Genomic DNA, 12,768 nt, shown 5'->3' on the forward strand with positions numbered 1-12,768 from the left:
CATCTATCTCACAGGGTTATTGTGAGGATTAAATGGGGGTAATATTTATAAAGCACTTAGCACAATGCCTGGAACATAGCTACATGCTTAATAAATATTTAGTCCTTTCCCTTGTTGTCCCCCCTCCCTCCTTTTTGTGCCATGGATCCCTTTGACAGTTTAAACTGTGTAAGGTAAGTATGGGGGTGCTATAATAAGTGGAAGTCTATGGACTCTTTTTCAGGATGTTTTAAAATGCATACAATAAAATACATAGGATTACAAAGGAAATTGATCATATTAAAATATAATTGTCAAAATATTTTTTTAAAAAAGATTCATGGGACCTCTGAAATTTTTCCACAGATTTCTTAGGGGTCCATGGGCCTCAGGTTGAGAACCCCTTGTGGAGTGGGTTCATTATCTGCATTGGTAGAAGGAGTACCCAGACTGATGATCTCATATTTCTCCAAAGTACCTTATTATTAAAGGTAATGGTAATGAAGTGTCAGCTGTCACTGCTGCCTAAGCTAGTGTATATCCATCCTCTTCCATTAAGGATATGAAATCAGATGAGCCTTGAAGGATCTCCTTGCCCAAATATGATCTAATTGTGCCAAATCTAATAACTTATTCCCCTGAGTCAGGGTGAATTCTACTCCTATCCCTCCCTAAGCACCTCCAAGGATTCTTGTCATGCTTTTTAATAAGCTGTGAAGTTGGATGTGGAAGTTGGTCATTATCATCTTGGATCTGCGTTCATCGGCCACACGGCATCTGAAGGCTCAGAAGTCTCTGGGATCCCATGTATCAAATATCCCTTATAAGAACTTCTCTCTTGTTCCTCTCATGGGATTTCCTTGTTTTCTGTGTGCTGTGCACCTCCCTCAATTATGAAGAGTTCCCAAGAGTCGAGGGCTTATTAAATGTCAACTAAATGAAAAAAAGCCAAACATAGGAAACCCCCCTAGGACACAGACAAATTACTCTACAGTTGCTCAGACACTAAGCATTTGTTTTGCAAGCTCCCAGCAGTAACCTGTAAGGGCTGGAGGTTGCTTCAGTTCTCACCATAGTCAGTGTTTTCAGGTTCCCAGCAGTTGGAGGGCCAGAAGTATGGAGCCTGCAAAACAACAGAGGGTCAGGAAACAGGAGCCCCCTGGTATCATTCCCATTTCCCCCAGGGCCCTGAACTGTGTTCTATCTTCCCCTTTCCAAAGTCGTTCCATTCTGATCAGATGAGGGGGAAATTGACACAAAAGGTGCTTGGGGGAAAGAAAGACAGCTGACTTACTTGGAATCGATAAAAAGTGCCATCATCCTTCAGGGTAAGGACATGGTCCGATATGGGGAAGATGTAACCCTGGGCAGCTACAAGACTTCCCAAGTGTATTGCTTCACCTGTAGGTCAGGGGACAAGAGAGAAATAATGAGAAAGGTATTAGACTCAGCGCCTGTCATTAAAATCTAAACTGTGTAAGGTAAGCATGGAGGGTGCTGTAATAACTCGATACCTACGTTTATAGCTTCAAAAGGAATAGAGGTTATATGAAGAGGAAAAGTATTAGGGAGAGGGGTCTTGATGGCAAAGAAAAGCTTCAAATTTGCTGTTGCCTTTCTGGTCTCTAAGGTTTGGTTTCCCAGGAATACAGATCTGCTGCTCCCCTCAGTACCCTTACCACCCTCTTGCATCCTAATTGGTATCTCCAAATTCCTTTCCAGACTCCCCTTTTTAGCACTCCAAACTTCTCCTATAGTTATTATGAAGCTGGGGATCAACATTTACATAATAAGGTCTCAGACTAATTCAAGAAGAGGGCACAAAAGCTTCTGGCTGGCTCCCATCAGGAAGGGTGAGGGTACCAGCTTTGACAGTGACACCAAGGTTCATTTGTGTCTTACGCTGCACACCCTCCTATGGCTCTCCCAAAACAGCAGTAGAAATGAAATTGAAACCACCTCTACCCTATGGATATAAAATAGAAATTCCTACTTCAGAGCTTGGAGGAAGGAAAGTATAGAGAGACTATTGTGATAGTTCAAAGTTATAACTAATGGGATACTTTCAGACATTCAGTTTTGCTACTTTAAAATAGAAAGTACCCAGTCAAAAGACTGCTGGATTGTGAACCAGAAGACCCGGGTTTCAGTATCTTCTGTAGAGCTTCCTTAGGCCAATCACTTCTGTAGAAAAGGCTGAATTATGGGGACCATCTCAGAATGTGTGCACCCAGAGCTCTCCTGGAACTTCTGGGGACTCCAAAAGCATGGTATGACCAATCACTGTAATTTTTACATTGTATGATGTTATAGTTAGCCTAAGTGACTCCAGATTGAAATTCTATAATAAGTGGACCTAATGCTCATAAAGCAGCTAAGCAAAGACAAAGTTATACTTTTCCACTGTTCTGACCTATGTTAATCCTGTGACAAGCACTTAATGCTCACAGCTTCTGATTTGCTGAAACTCCTGGCCTGTGAGCTATTCCTCTTCTGCTGCCTCAGATAGCCAACTCAAAATGTCTCCCAATTTCTGGTTGAGGTAAAGAAACTCCCCCTATCCAAGTCTCACCCAAGTTTGGTATAATAAGTGGTCCTGAGAATTTTTCTACTATATCTGTGTCTGATTAGTGATATCCTCCTCCCATATCTAGCACCAATTCCTTATTCTCCACCACACCCATTTTTTAGGGTATAAAACTTTCCCACCTGAACCCCAACTTTATGCATGTACTTTCCCCCTACATGGCTTCCTTTCCCTCCCACTAAGTAAATTTATTATATCCATGGCAACAAACCTCTGTCTGACTATATTGCCACATAATTTGTGTGTCTTTTAACCTGCTTGCTGCACCATATAATTATAAAGCTCTCATTTGTAGCAGCTTCCTGAGGCTCAATTTCTCATCCCCAAACCCATTTTTGCTTTTACCTGAGTCCTGAAGCCAAATAAAGTGGCTGGTAACTCAGTATTAGGACATGTTAGAAATGGTGGATTCCCTGGCTACTACTGGTCTTGTGGTGACTCAGCACTGAAGAACAAGGGTGCTTTGAAATAAGGAAGCAATCCCCTCATTAGCTACTGGACAAGAGTTGCTGATGACTCAATGGAACTTTTAAAAGGACAGACAGTTTCTGCTTCAGTTGCTTTGATCTGATTTTTTTACGTAGCATGTGGCGCTCTCTGCCTCTAGACTCCCTATGAGGAGGTTGTGGATATGTGCTATGCTCTTTCTCCTTATACCACTGGCACTCCTAGAGTGGAAACAAAGACTTAGCACACCTAGGGCCCTGGTTGCCTTCCCTCCTTTTGTTTCCTTTCCTGAATAGGTGATTGAACATTATTCTTGAGGTGGACATGTACAGTTTTGGAGATAACCTCATGAGTTTGAGAGGTACAGAGATACCGGGTTGCATTGGGTCAACTAGCAGAAAAAAGTGGAATCTCTAGCAACCACACTAGTACTCTTGGAGGAGGTCACCTGTAAGAGGATTGGGCCAAGCCTGGTATATTTCATCATATGTGAGCTGGTTGTTGTTTGGACAGTGCAGAGCTCAGGTGAAATGCAAAATACCTAATCAGTAGTCTTGCAAACTACTCTGTATCCCTAATGAGGTTTAAGTATCTGCCAGCAAGAGAATATAATGGTAATTTTAAGTTATTACTGAATCCTGTTCTAAGTTGTTCTGCCAGTGTGTGTTGTGAGTCTTTTGTGTGTAGGAAATAAATACCTGTTCCATAACTAATTGAGCATCTTTTTTTTTTTTTTTAAACTCTCCTCTTTTGAGGAGGCTCTAGACAGGAGCTAAAACCTAGTCTTTAAATAACCTGCCTCTAAGGTAACAGGGTGGGGGCTTAATGAGCCAGAGATTGTAAGAAACAAGAGCCCTTTCATTAGAGACTAGACTTCCTAGGATTGAACCTAGCCTTAGCCATATGGCTGAGTCCAAAGTAGATAGGCCCCTTATTGGAAAGAGAATGAGTACAATGCCTCAGCCTTCTGGGTCTGCCATTGATTCCTCATAATTAGACTTAACTTCATTTAGTTTCAGTTTTCTTGTGTGCAAAGAGGGGATAATAGTAATTGCCCTACCTACCTCCCAGAGCTGTCATGATGATCCAGAGTAACAATTGTTAAGCAATTCATAAGCAATTTTTGTTATGTATGAAGTCAGATACAAATGGGCATTGAAAGGTAAAATGAAGAAAACTAATAAAAAATTAATTCTCAATAAGTCTACATTTTATATTAATGTAGCATAACAGTCTCTTAACATTCAAAAATTAAATGCTAAGCCTAGAAATGAAAAACATGTTTAAGGAACCCTTAATTTCTTGACATGTCAGTTTGAAAAAGCTACTTGTTTCAACTTAGGATGACAGAATCATAGCTCAGTGATTAAAGGATGAGCTAGAAGGCATTGTGGAGATTAAGACATTACCTAATGCAACCCCTTGATTTTACAGGTGAGGAAACTGAAGAGTTGAAGGGACTGTGTTAAATTCACATAGTGAGTCAGTGAGCACCAAAACTCTAACCCAGATCTTTTGAGCTCTCAGTTGGAAGTTTTCTCCCCTATATAATAAGGTATTTATACATATAGACATACACATTATACATATATACACATATTTGTGATATATATTATATATTTATTTATTTAAATTTCTGTATCATATTTATATCATTTATTAATTTAATTTATTGTTAATATTTATATTCTATTACATTTGTTATATATTTATACATTTATATTTATTTATGTACATTTATGTGTATGTACACACACATAAATATGTATATATGTATACACACACACACACACATATATATATATACATATAGCATATATAGCATATATATGTATAATCAACCTTTTTCTCCAGTAAGAACCACATATGGAGTATGTGAATTTGATCACAAATTCTGAACTGGTAGAGTCTGTGTCAATGAAGTTTTTCTGAACCCTCTTTACTACTTAATATTGATATTTGTTTTTTTAAAACTTCAGCCACCCAAGTCACTGGTTTAATCTCTTTTGAAAAAGCTGTTACCAAATATTAACGACAGAATGCTTTTACCACCCACTGTCTCCTTAATTTCCTTCATAATGAGGAGGAGCCTTCTTTTATTGTGGCCAAAACTATCAAGAAGTTTGCTTATTTATCACGCTATGGGTTGAGAATTTAAAATTGTCCTTTGAATGGATTAAAAAAGAAAGCTCATAAAACTAAAGTGTTTTTTTTTTAAGTAGTCAACTCTAAGAACCCATATGCAATCCAATTCTGTGTCTTCTTAGGATGTAATATTGTTCTCAGCTTAGACCACTGCCTTGCTGAGTGGAAGAAATTACTGTGTTCAGAACACTGGCAGAATACTGGCAGGGAGAATCAGGAGAGGCAACAGGGTATAGTAGGTTGAGATCTGCATCCAATGGAGAGAAGGAAGGAAGGAAGTATTTATTAAGTGCCAGGCACTGTGCGAAACACTTTATAAATATTATTTCATTTAATTCTTATAATAATTCTGGGATGTAGGGGTTAGTATTATCTACATTTCACAGTGGAAGAAGCTGAGGCAGGCAGTGGTTAAATGACTCAGCCACAGACACACCATAAATGTCAAGGCCTGATTTGAACTCAGGTTTTCCTGACTTGTGGTCAGGAATCTATCCAATGTATCACCCAGCTATCACTGCTTAGGGACCCTTACAGCTGTAGACTTCCTTCTCCCCTCGTACAAAGGTAAACCTTATGAGAGCTTCAGTGGCACAATCTTAGCATCCCAAGAGGCAGAAATGGGACAACTGGATGGAATTCTCTAGTGTGCTATAAAAGAGCTATAAAGAAGGCTTATTTTACTTATAATTATGATTCATTTATTAGCCATTCTGACTTCTTGAAGCCTCAACCACCTCGAATACAGCTGGGAAACCCCAAAGTAAGAAAATAAACAAATACATAAGTATGACATACTGCGTGGGGGCAAAGAGCAAAATGTTAATAATAAAGGTCAGAGAGAAAACAATAATATATACTTTACATTTTAGTGAATGGGCTTTGTAACAAGTAGGGTTCTCATCAGAGGAGAGGCCTGACTTATATTGGCAATATAAGTTATTTTGTACACAATTTTAAAACGTGGTGTTGTCTATTTATCGGTAGTACTGAAGCATCAGGTTTTCTAGTCCATAGCACATTGGAAGCATTAGATTAGAATAAGGAACACTTTTAGAGGCAGTCATAATGATAACTGTACAAAGGTATACCATAAAATTGGACATCTAGGGAGGAGGTGTAAAAATCTGAAATTAAAAAAAACAGCACTCAGGGACCATTTAATTCAGGGGCAAACAGCCCTTCACACTCTAAGGATATTATCGTACTATGGTACAGTAGTGTTTGGTGTGCATCATAATGACCCTAAGGCAAAAATAAATCGCTACATCATACTCAATACACTGTTTAAGAAGGCAAGGAGATATGAAACATATTTTAGAAGTGCACTATTCTGATGTTCTCATGGATCTGAGATCTCATCAATGGGGCACTGTTTCCAGTGGTGCAGATAAAAACTCTTCCATGCCTTCTCAACCTGTAAGACTCTTGACTATGTCATCTTCCCGTATATTCTATACAGGGGACATACTGAATATGCTAGGGGCCTTCCTCTGGAGATCTTGACCCTATGTAGAGGCCAATGAAGTAACACAGGCTTTCTGCTGGTTAAGGCTTACTCCTGATACATGAACAGCCTACCTTCTTAGCCAGTCACATATGTATTTTAGAATCTTTTTCACACTATTTCTCCTGTGCAATTCTTCATTAGTAAGATGTTATGCCTTACTCACAACCCACTAAGTCTCCCTCCATTGCCTTTAGGGTGGCCTATGATTTTAATTCTTTAGCAACTGTGATATTCCATGCTTTGCAGTCCTATGGCATCACCAAATAAATGGTAATTCAAAAAATTGGCCTCTGTCTCAGGGATAAACTTGAGGTCATTAAAAGCACTGCACAATTTCCCAAATGCAATCTAGAAAACTCTTTTTCTTAATTCAGATATGAACCTAGATCGCTGTCAGTCTGGAATGTCTGTCTCAGATATGCTGATGAGGTAAAAGACATTGTCCATCAATCAAACTGTATATATCATGTTATAGACAATCAGCTTTTTTCATTCACTTGGTTTTTTACATTTGGTGTAAATAACTATTCCAATAAAAGGCCAAACTCTTTTTAGTGATTGTAAATCTAATTTAAAAGGTGTTGCAATATTCCAGGCCTTGAAATGACTAGTACAATTTCATTCACAAATATGAGCATTAGGAGAAGCTCACCAATTTCAGATAATTCCTCTTCTATTAGGAATCTATGCTGAACAACTTCAATGGGAGTAATAAACACCCATGGTAAGCATTCATCTCCTTGTTTTCTATCTTGCTTGGTATTTCTAATCAGATAACTGTTGAATAAAATTATCTCTGTTGTATCTTTCAAATAATTTCATATTATTTTAATATTTGGGGAAGATACCTTATTGGAGGAGAGAGTTTAAGGTTGAACTTAATTAACTGCTTTTTTTTAGTTAAAAAAACAAAAAGCAGAAAAAAGGAAATGAGCATAAAAAGACATTGTTTACTCTAGAATATTATTTGTTAAATTTTGTCTATTCTTTTTGCATACCTTCTTCAAGGATACTTTCAATAACTGTGCAGACTGTAGACTATAGTCATACATGTTTTTTAGAGATGAAAAAGTCAGAGGTTATTCTTTTCTTGATCACTTTTTTTTTAGTAATACAGGATGTCCTAAACATCTTGGTGTAGTTTTAAAATTTAATAATGTTTTAAAAGCTTTAAGTTTAAAAACTGCACTGACATTTGGGATATCTTATAATGCCCAAGATTTTTTATGTCTTTTATATTGTCCTCTCAGTTTGTGAAATGATCTTTCAACATCATTTAAATTGTGTTCCTTTCAGCATGAATCATTTCTGCTTGATCTGTATGAACTATCCTAATTTTATTTAGTGACATTTCTATATCTTTATATAGTGCACTGGGGACTGTTATGTTAGAGTCTAAAATGTGGTGATTCCACTGTCATGGATAAAGAAAAACAGTTTTTTGAAAAACAGTTTGCTGTAGCAACCTTGACAGATCTTTTCCATTTTTGTCTGTTTGTTAGATTCCCAATTTTATCTTTAAATGTTCTCAGGATGATCTGGCTTAAGTTGGGTGTCTTGTCAAACTTGATTTTCTATTCATTATTCTTTGCTTTTTTAAAAATGAGATAACACTGCTCATAATCTTCCAATATCCACTTCTGAAATATTTTAAAAATGAGTTTCTCATACAAGCTAGTGTTGCTCTTGGTTGCCATAACTCTCTTCTTACCAAGGAGATCATGTTTGCTAGCTAAAGAAGTTTCTAATTATTTTTTATTTCCTCAATGTAGCAACTGACTTGTATTACTTAAACTGCCTTGGAAGTAGAGATAGCCTGTGTCAATGACTGTTTCCTTATCTACTTCCCAATTTTCAGCCACTTAAACAGGGCAGATTGCTATTAACTCAATTGCAAGCCATATCATTTTATTTTTATTCTTTTTTCATTTGGCATTGATTTAAATCTCTGTTTTAACTGTTGATGCTCTGATTCTATACATTTGACTTATCCAGAATGTCAAATAGTCATTTCTTATCTATTAGTATAACAACAATTTCATTTTGTGTATCATTTTTTTTAGTGCTTGCTACATTTAGTACCTCCCAACTGTATTCCCAAAGAAATTATTCATGATACATATGTAAGAGGCTTCTGTGTATTTGGCATGTCCTTACTATCTAATTTTTCACTCCCGAACCATGTTTTCCAACATTTTTCTCTGCCCTCCATTAGGTCCACTTTTATATTGAAGTAACCAAATATTAAAATTAAATTGAATTATTTTGGAGGGGTTTATTAAGTTCTCCATAAAATTTCTTTTGTTGTTTAGTTGTTTCATTCGTTTCTGATTCTTTGTGACCCCATTTGGGGTTTTCTTGGCAAAAATACTAGAATGGTGTGCTATTTCCTTCTTCAGCTTATTTCACAAATGAGGGAACTGAGGCAAACAGGGTTAAGTGATTTGCCCAGGGTCATACAGCTAAGTAAGTGTCTAAGGCTGAATTTGAACCCAGGAAGATAAGTCTTTCTGACTCCAGTCCCAGCATTCTATCTACTCCACCACCTAGCTGCCCCTAGAATTTCTTCACTTCTTCTATATCTGCAACAAATGTTGGCATATTAACTGCTATTGGTATTTTTTTTTACAAATATTTATTGTCAGTACTGCAGTATGACATCATAGGACTGTAGGGTCATAAATTTAGAGCTCTAAAAAGTCAAAAATTCCACAAAATAATGATTATTATTGCTTTCCTTGTTGCCATAATAAACCAACTCCTTTATCTTCTTTTCCAAGAGATGTGAACCATTCTTTCATTTAGCTTTGGCTTCCTTTTATTTAATTTGAGTGAATATGTCAATATTGGTATAAATCAATTTCTCCTGTAGTATACTTACCTGTAGGTTGGTGGACAGGGATCTCACATTTAGAATCCCAACAGTTAAACTATCACTTACAGAGAATCTAAAAACAAGAGATGGGGCAAGATACAATGGAACAAAGTCCTTGACTCTGGAGTGAGAGGACCTGGCTTCCGAATCTTCTTCTGACACTTGCTAGTTAGGTAACCTTGGGCATAGCTTGACTGTACCTGACTGGACTAGATGGTCTCTGAGGGCTTTTCCAGTTCTAGATTTATAATTATCGGTATCTTCTACCCAATTTTTACTGCTTTGCCATTGCTACAACAGGAATGGAATGGGGCCAAACAGAACTGAGGGCTATTTTTTTCATAAATCAATTGACAAGCATTCATTAAGAGCTTATTATATAGACAAAATGCTCATGCTTTCTGCCCAAGAAATTCCACTACTAGGCATATACCCTAAGGAGGTCATTGATAAAAAGAAACTTCCCATATAAAAACTTATAGCAGCATTTGCATGGTAGCAATGAACACAAAATAAAGAAGATGCCCATCATTTGTAGAATGGCTAACCAAATTATGGCATATGAATGTAATGGAATATTACTGAGCTATAGGCAATGTATGAATGTGATGAATACAGAGAAACATGGAAAGATGTAGGTAAACTGATACAGAATGAAGTAAGCAGAGCCAAAAAAAACAATACAACAATATAAATGAAAAGAACAACCCTAAAATAACTGAAAATGAATATTGCAAAATTACAAAGATGAAGAAGAGATATGAGAAGATGGAGCCAAGAAAACAATACAGCAATATGAATTAAAAATAACCATAAAATAATTGAAAATGTATATTGCAAAATTACAAAGATCAAGAAGAGATACCTCCTCCCATTTCTGTGCAGAGATGTGGGGGGTGCATAGGTGCATATATTGTCAATTTTTTTGATGTACTGATAAGTTTTACTGATTTTTTTCCATCTTCCTCTTTTTTTTCCCTTTTCTTTCAAAAAATTTTTGTTCTATAGTATGGCTCTCTGGGAAAGGGAATAAAATGGAAATGTGTAAAAGCAAAAGATAACAATAAAATTTTTTTTTAAGTTTACTATATGCAAGGTACCCTGCTAGGCACTGGGAATACAAAGACAAAAAGAAAGGAAAAAAGAAAGAAATAAAGAAAGAAAGAGAAGGAAAGGATGGAAGGAAGGAAGGAAAAAACAGAAACTGTTCTCCAGGAACTTATATTCTACATGGGAGAGACATATACTCAGATAAATAAATACAAAATAAACATAATATAAGTTTTTATTGGATGAATGGATTGTTCATAACTCAACTAAAGACTCCTATAGACAGTGGCATTTGAGTTGAGCATTGAAAGAACCTAGAACTTTCTAAAGGTAGAGGTAAAAAGAAAACACATTTCAGGTATGGAGGACAGCCTATGCAAAGACATAAAGATGGGTTCAGGTGATGGGATTGTTTGGGGAAAAACAGGTAAAAATATAAATAAGTGTAAAATATATGAAAAATAAAGACATGGTAGTTTAGAGGGAGTAACATCAATGTGGGAGGGGGGCATCAAAAGGGCTTCATACAGGAGGAAGTGATTGGAATGAACTTTGAAGGATGCTGGGGAAAGGAGGAATTGGTGAAATGAAAATGCATATCAGGCATGAGGAATCAGTCTGTGCAAAGGTTCAGAGATGGAGTTTCACGTACAGAAAACAACAGGTAAACCAACTTGTCTGGAACATGAAGGGAAGCCTGGAAAGGTAAGCTGGAATCAGACTGAGGAGGTGGAGTCAGATCCATCATCCCAGCAGTTGACCCAATGATGATGAAGTTCTCCATCCTTAGCTAGGCTAGTCCACAGAAAACAGACAAAGACCATACTCAAGGTCTTTCTAATTTGGTAAGCTCTGCCACAATTTGTAAAGCACTGAGCATGAGTTATGGGGAACTGCCCCCTGGTGGATGAACTTGGTTTTTTGTCTGGGGTTCTCAGGTAGCAGACAATTGGAGGGGGAAGGGCTTCTTTGGAGAGGAGATATGGACTGTCTCCCTCTACTTCCAGAGCTCTTCAGACCAGACAGAAGAACTGTGTGTGCCCCTTCCCCTTGAGGTTATTGAGTAGGCTTTGGAAGGCCCCAGGGAGCTGTGCTCAAAATTCATTTTTACAGTAAAACCAACCACCTGATTATAATACTGCATCTCCAAGAGGTCAGAAAGACTCCCCTCTTAGAACTTTCTGAGAACTTAGAGTCAACTATACACCATGATAAGACATCAGAATAGGACTTTGAGAAAAAGGCAAAGGCTAGATTGGTTTAAAAAAGTTTTGGGGAGGCTGGGTCTTTTGGGACATGGGGGCTAGGTGAAGGAGGGGAAAGGCTGATTTAAAAGGGAGGGAGGGATAGAATGTGGAATTCAAAACCTTAAAAAAATGTAAAAATTGTTTTAACATGTAATTAGGGAAAAATTTTAAAAAATAAATTTTATAACTTAAAACAAATAGGCACAACTGAAATGAGAAAACCTCTTCTCATTTCATTTGTTGACTTCCTATGGAAGCAAAAAACCCTAAAACAAAGTGACGCATCTTAGCAAATAATTAAACAGCTTAATTGTGGATCAGGCAATCATGTTTTAATGACTGACTCTGGAATAATGTTCAATGACAATGCTTATCTTTAATTACTGCAGTTATAGAGAATTCATCCTGCTTCACTAGGATCTTTTATTCTTAATGCCCTCTCTAAGGAAATCAGCATATAGGACAGTCTCTCATCTCCCCATAAAGTGATCTAACTTTCAAGACAGATATTTGGTTGAGGGGGATGGAAAGAGACATTTTTCTCCAATAGAGTTATTTTTGGTGATCAAGACACTTATTAATAAACCTAGCTGTGAGGAGAATGGTTTAACTCCAGTTGTACAACTTGGTTATGGGAAATCAATCCACCAATACAGGGGCCACATAGGCAGCTCCACAGAGGTCAAATACCTGGATCCTCAATGGCGAGATTCTTCATAAACCATTGCACAATGTCGGTACCTGTAACGACAAAACATTCCCATCTTAGGACTTCAAGATATTTTAATATTTGGGAAGTTTTTAGAGTTCTTGATAGTGAAGAAATATTCTCTGAGAGACTCAGATCAAGGTCCTGCAGTCTCTGTTGGAGAGTTAGAGCTTTTCATGGCCGAGGAAAAGTTTTTATTCTGTTCGCATGCTTTTAAGC

At 37.2% G+C, this 12,768-nt stretch overlaps 1 protein-coding gene across 2 annotated transcripts in view; it reads right to left on the reverse strand.

Moving 5' to 3' along the window:
• RGS6 (regulator of G protein signaling 6) overlaps window positions 1–12,768 on the reverse strand; it is a 204,130-nt gene that overhangs the window by 128,234 nt on the left and 63,128 nt on the right. For both annotated transcript variants that reach the window (XM_027844836.1, XM_027844837.1), the window contains exons 2-4: window positions 12,531–12,581; window positions 1,274–1,380; window positions 1,051–1,102 (exon numbers count right to left, since the gene is read on the reverse strand). In XM_027844836.1, the coding sequence (XP_027700637.1) occupies window positions 1,051–1,102; window positions 1,274–1,380; window positions 12,531–12,581 (210 nt within the window). The remainder of the gene's footprint in view (window positions 1–1,050; window positions 1,103–1,273; window positions 1,381–12,530; window positions 12,582–12,768) is intronic.

The sequence above is a fragment of the Vombatus ursinus genome, unplaced genomic scaffold (assembly GCF_900497805.2).
Source record: "Vombatus ursinus unplaced genomic scaffold, bare-nosed wombat genome assembly UNPS02014945.1, whole genome shotgun sequence".
NCBI classification, from domain to species: Eukaryota; Metazoa; Chordata; class Mammalia; order Diprotodontia; family Vombatidae; genus Vombatus; species Vombatus ursinus.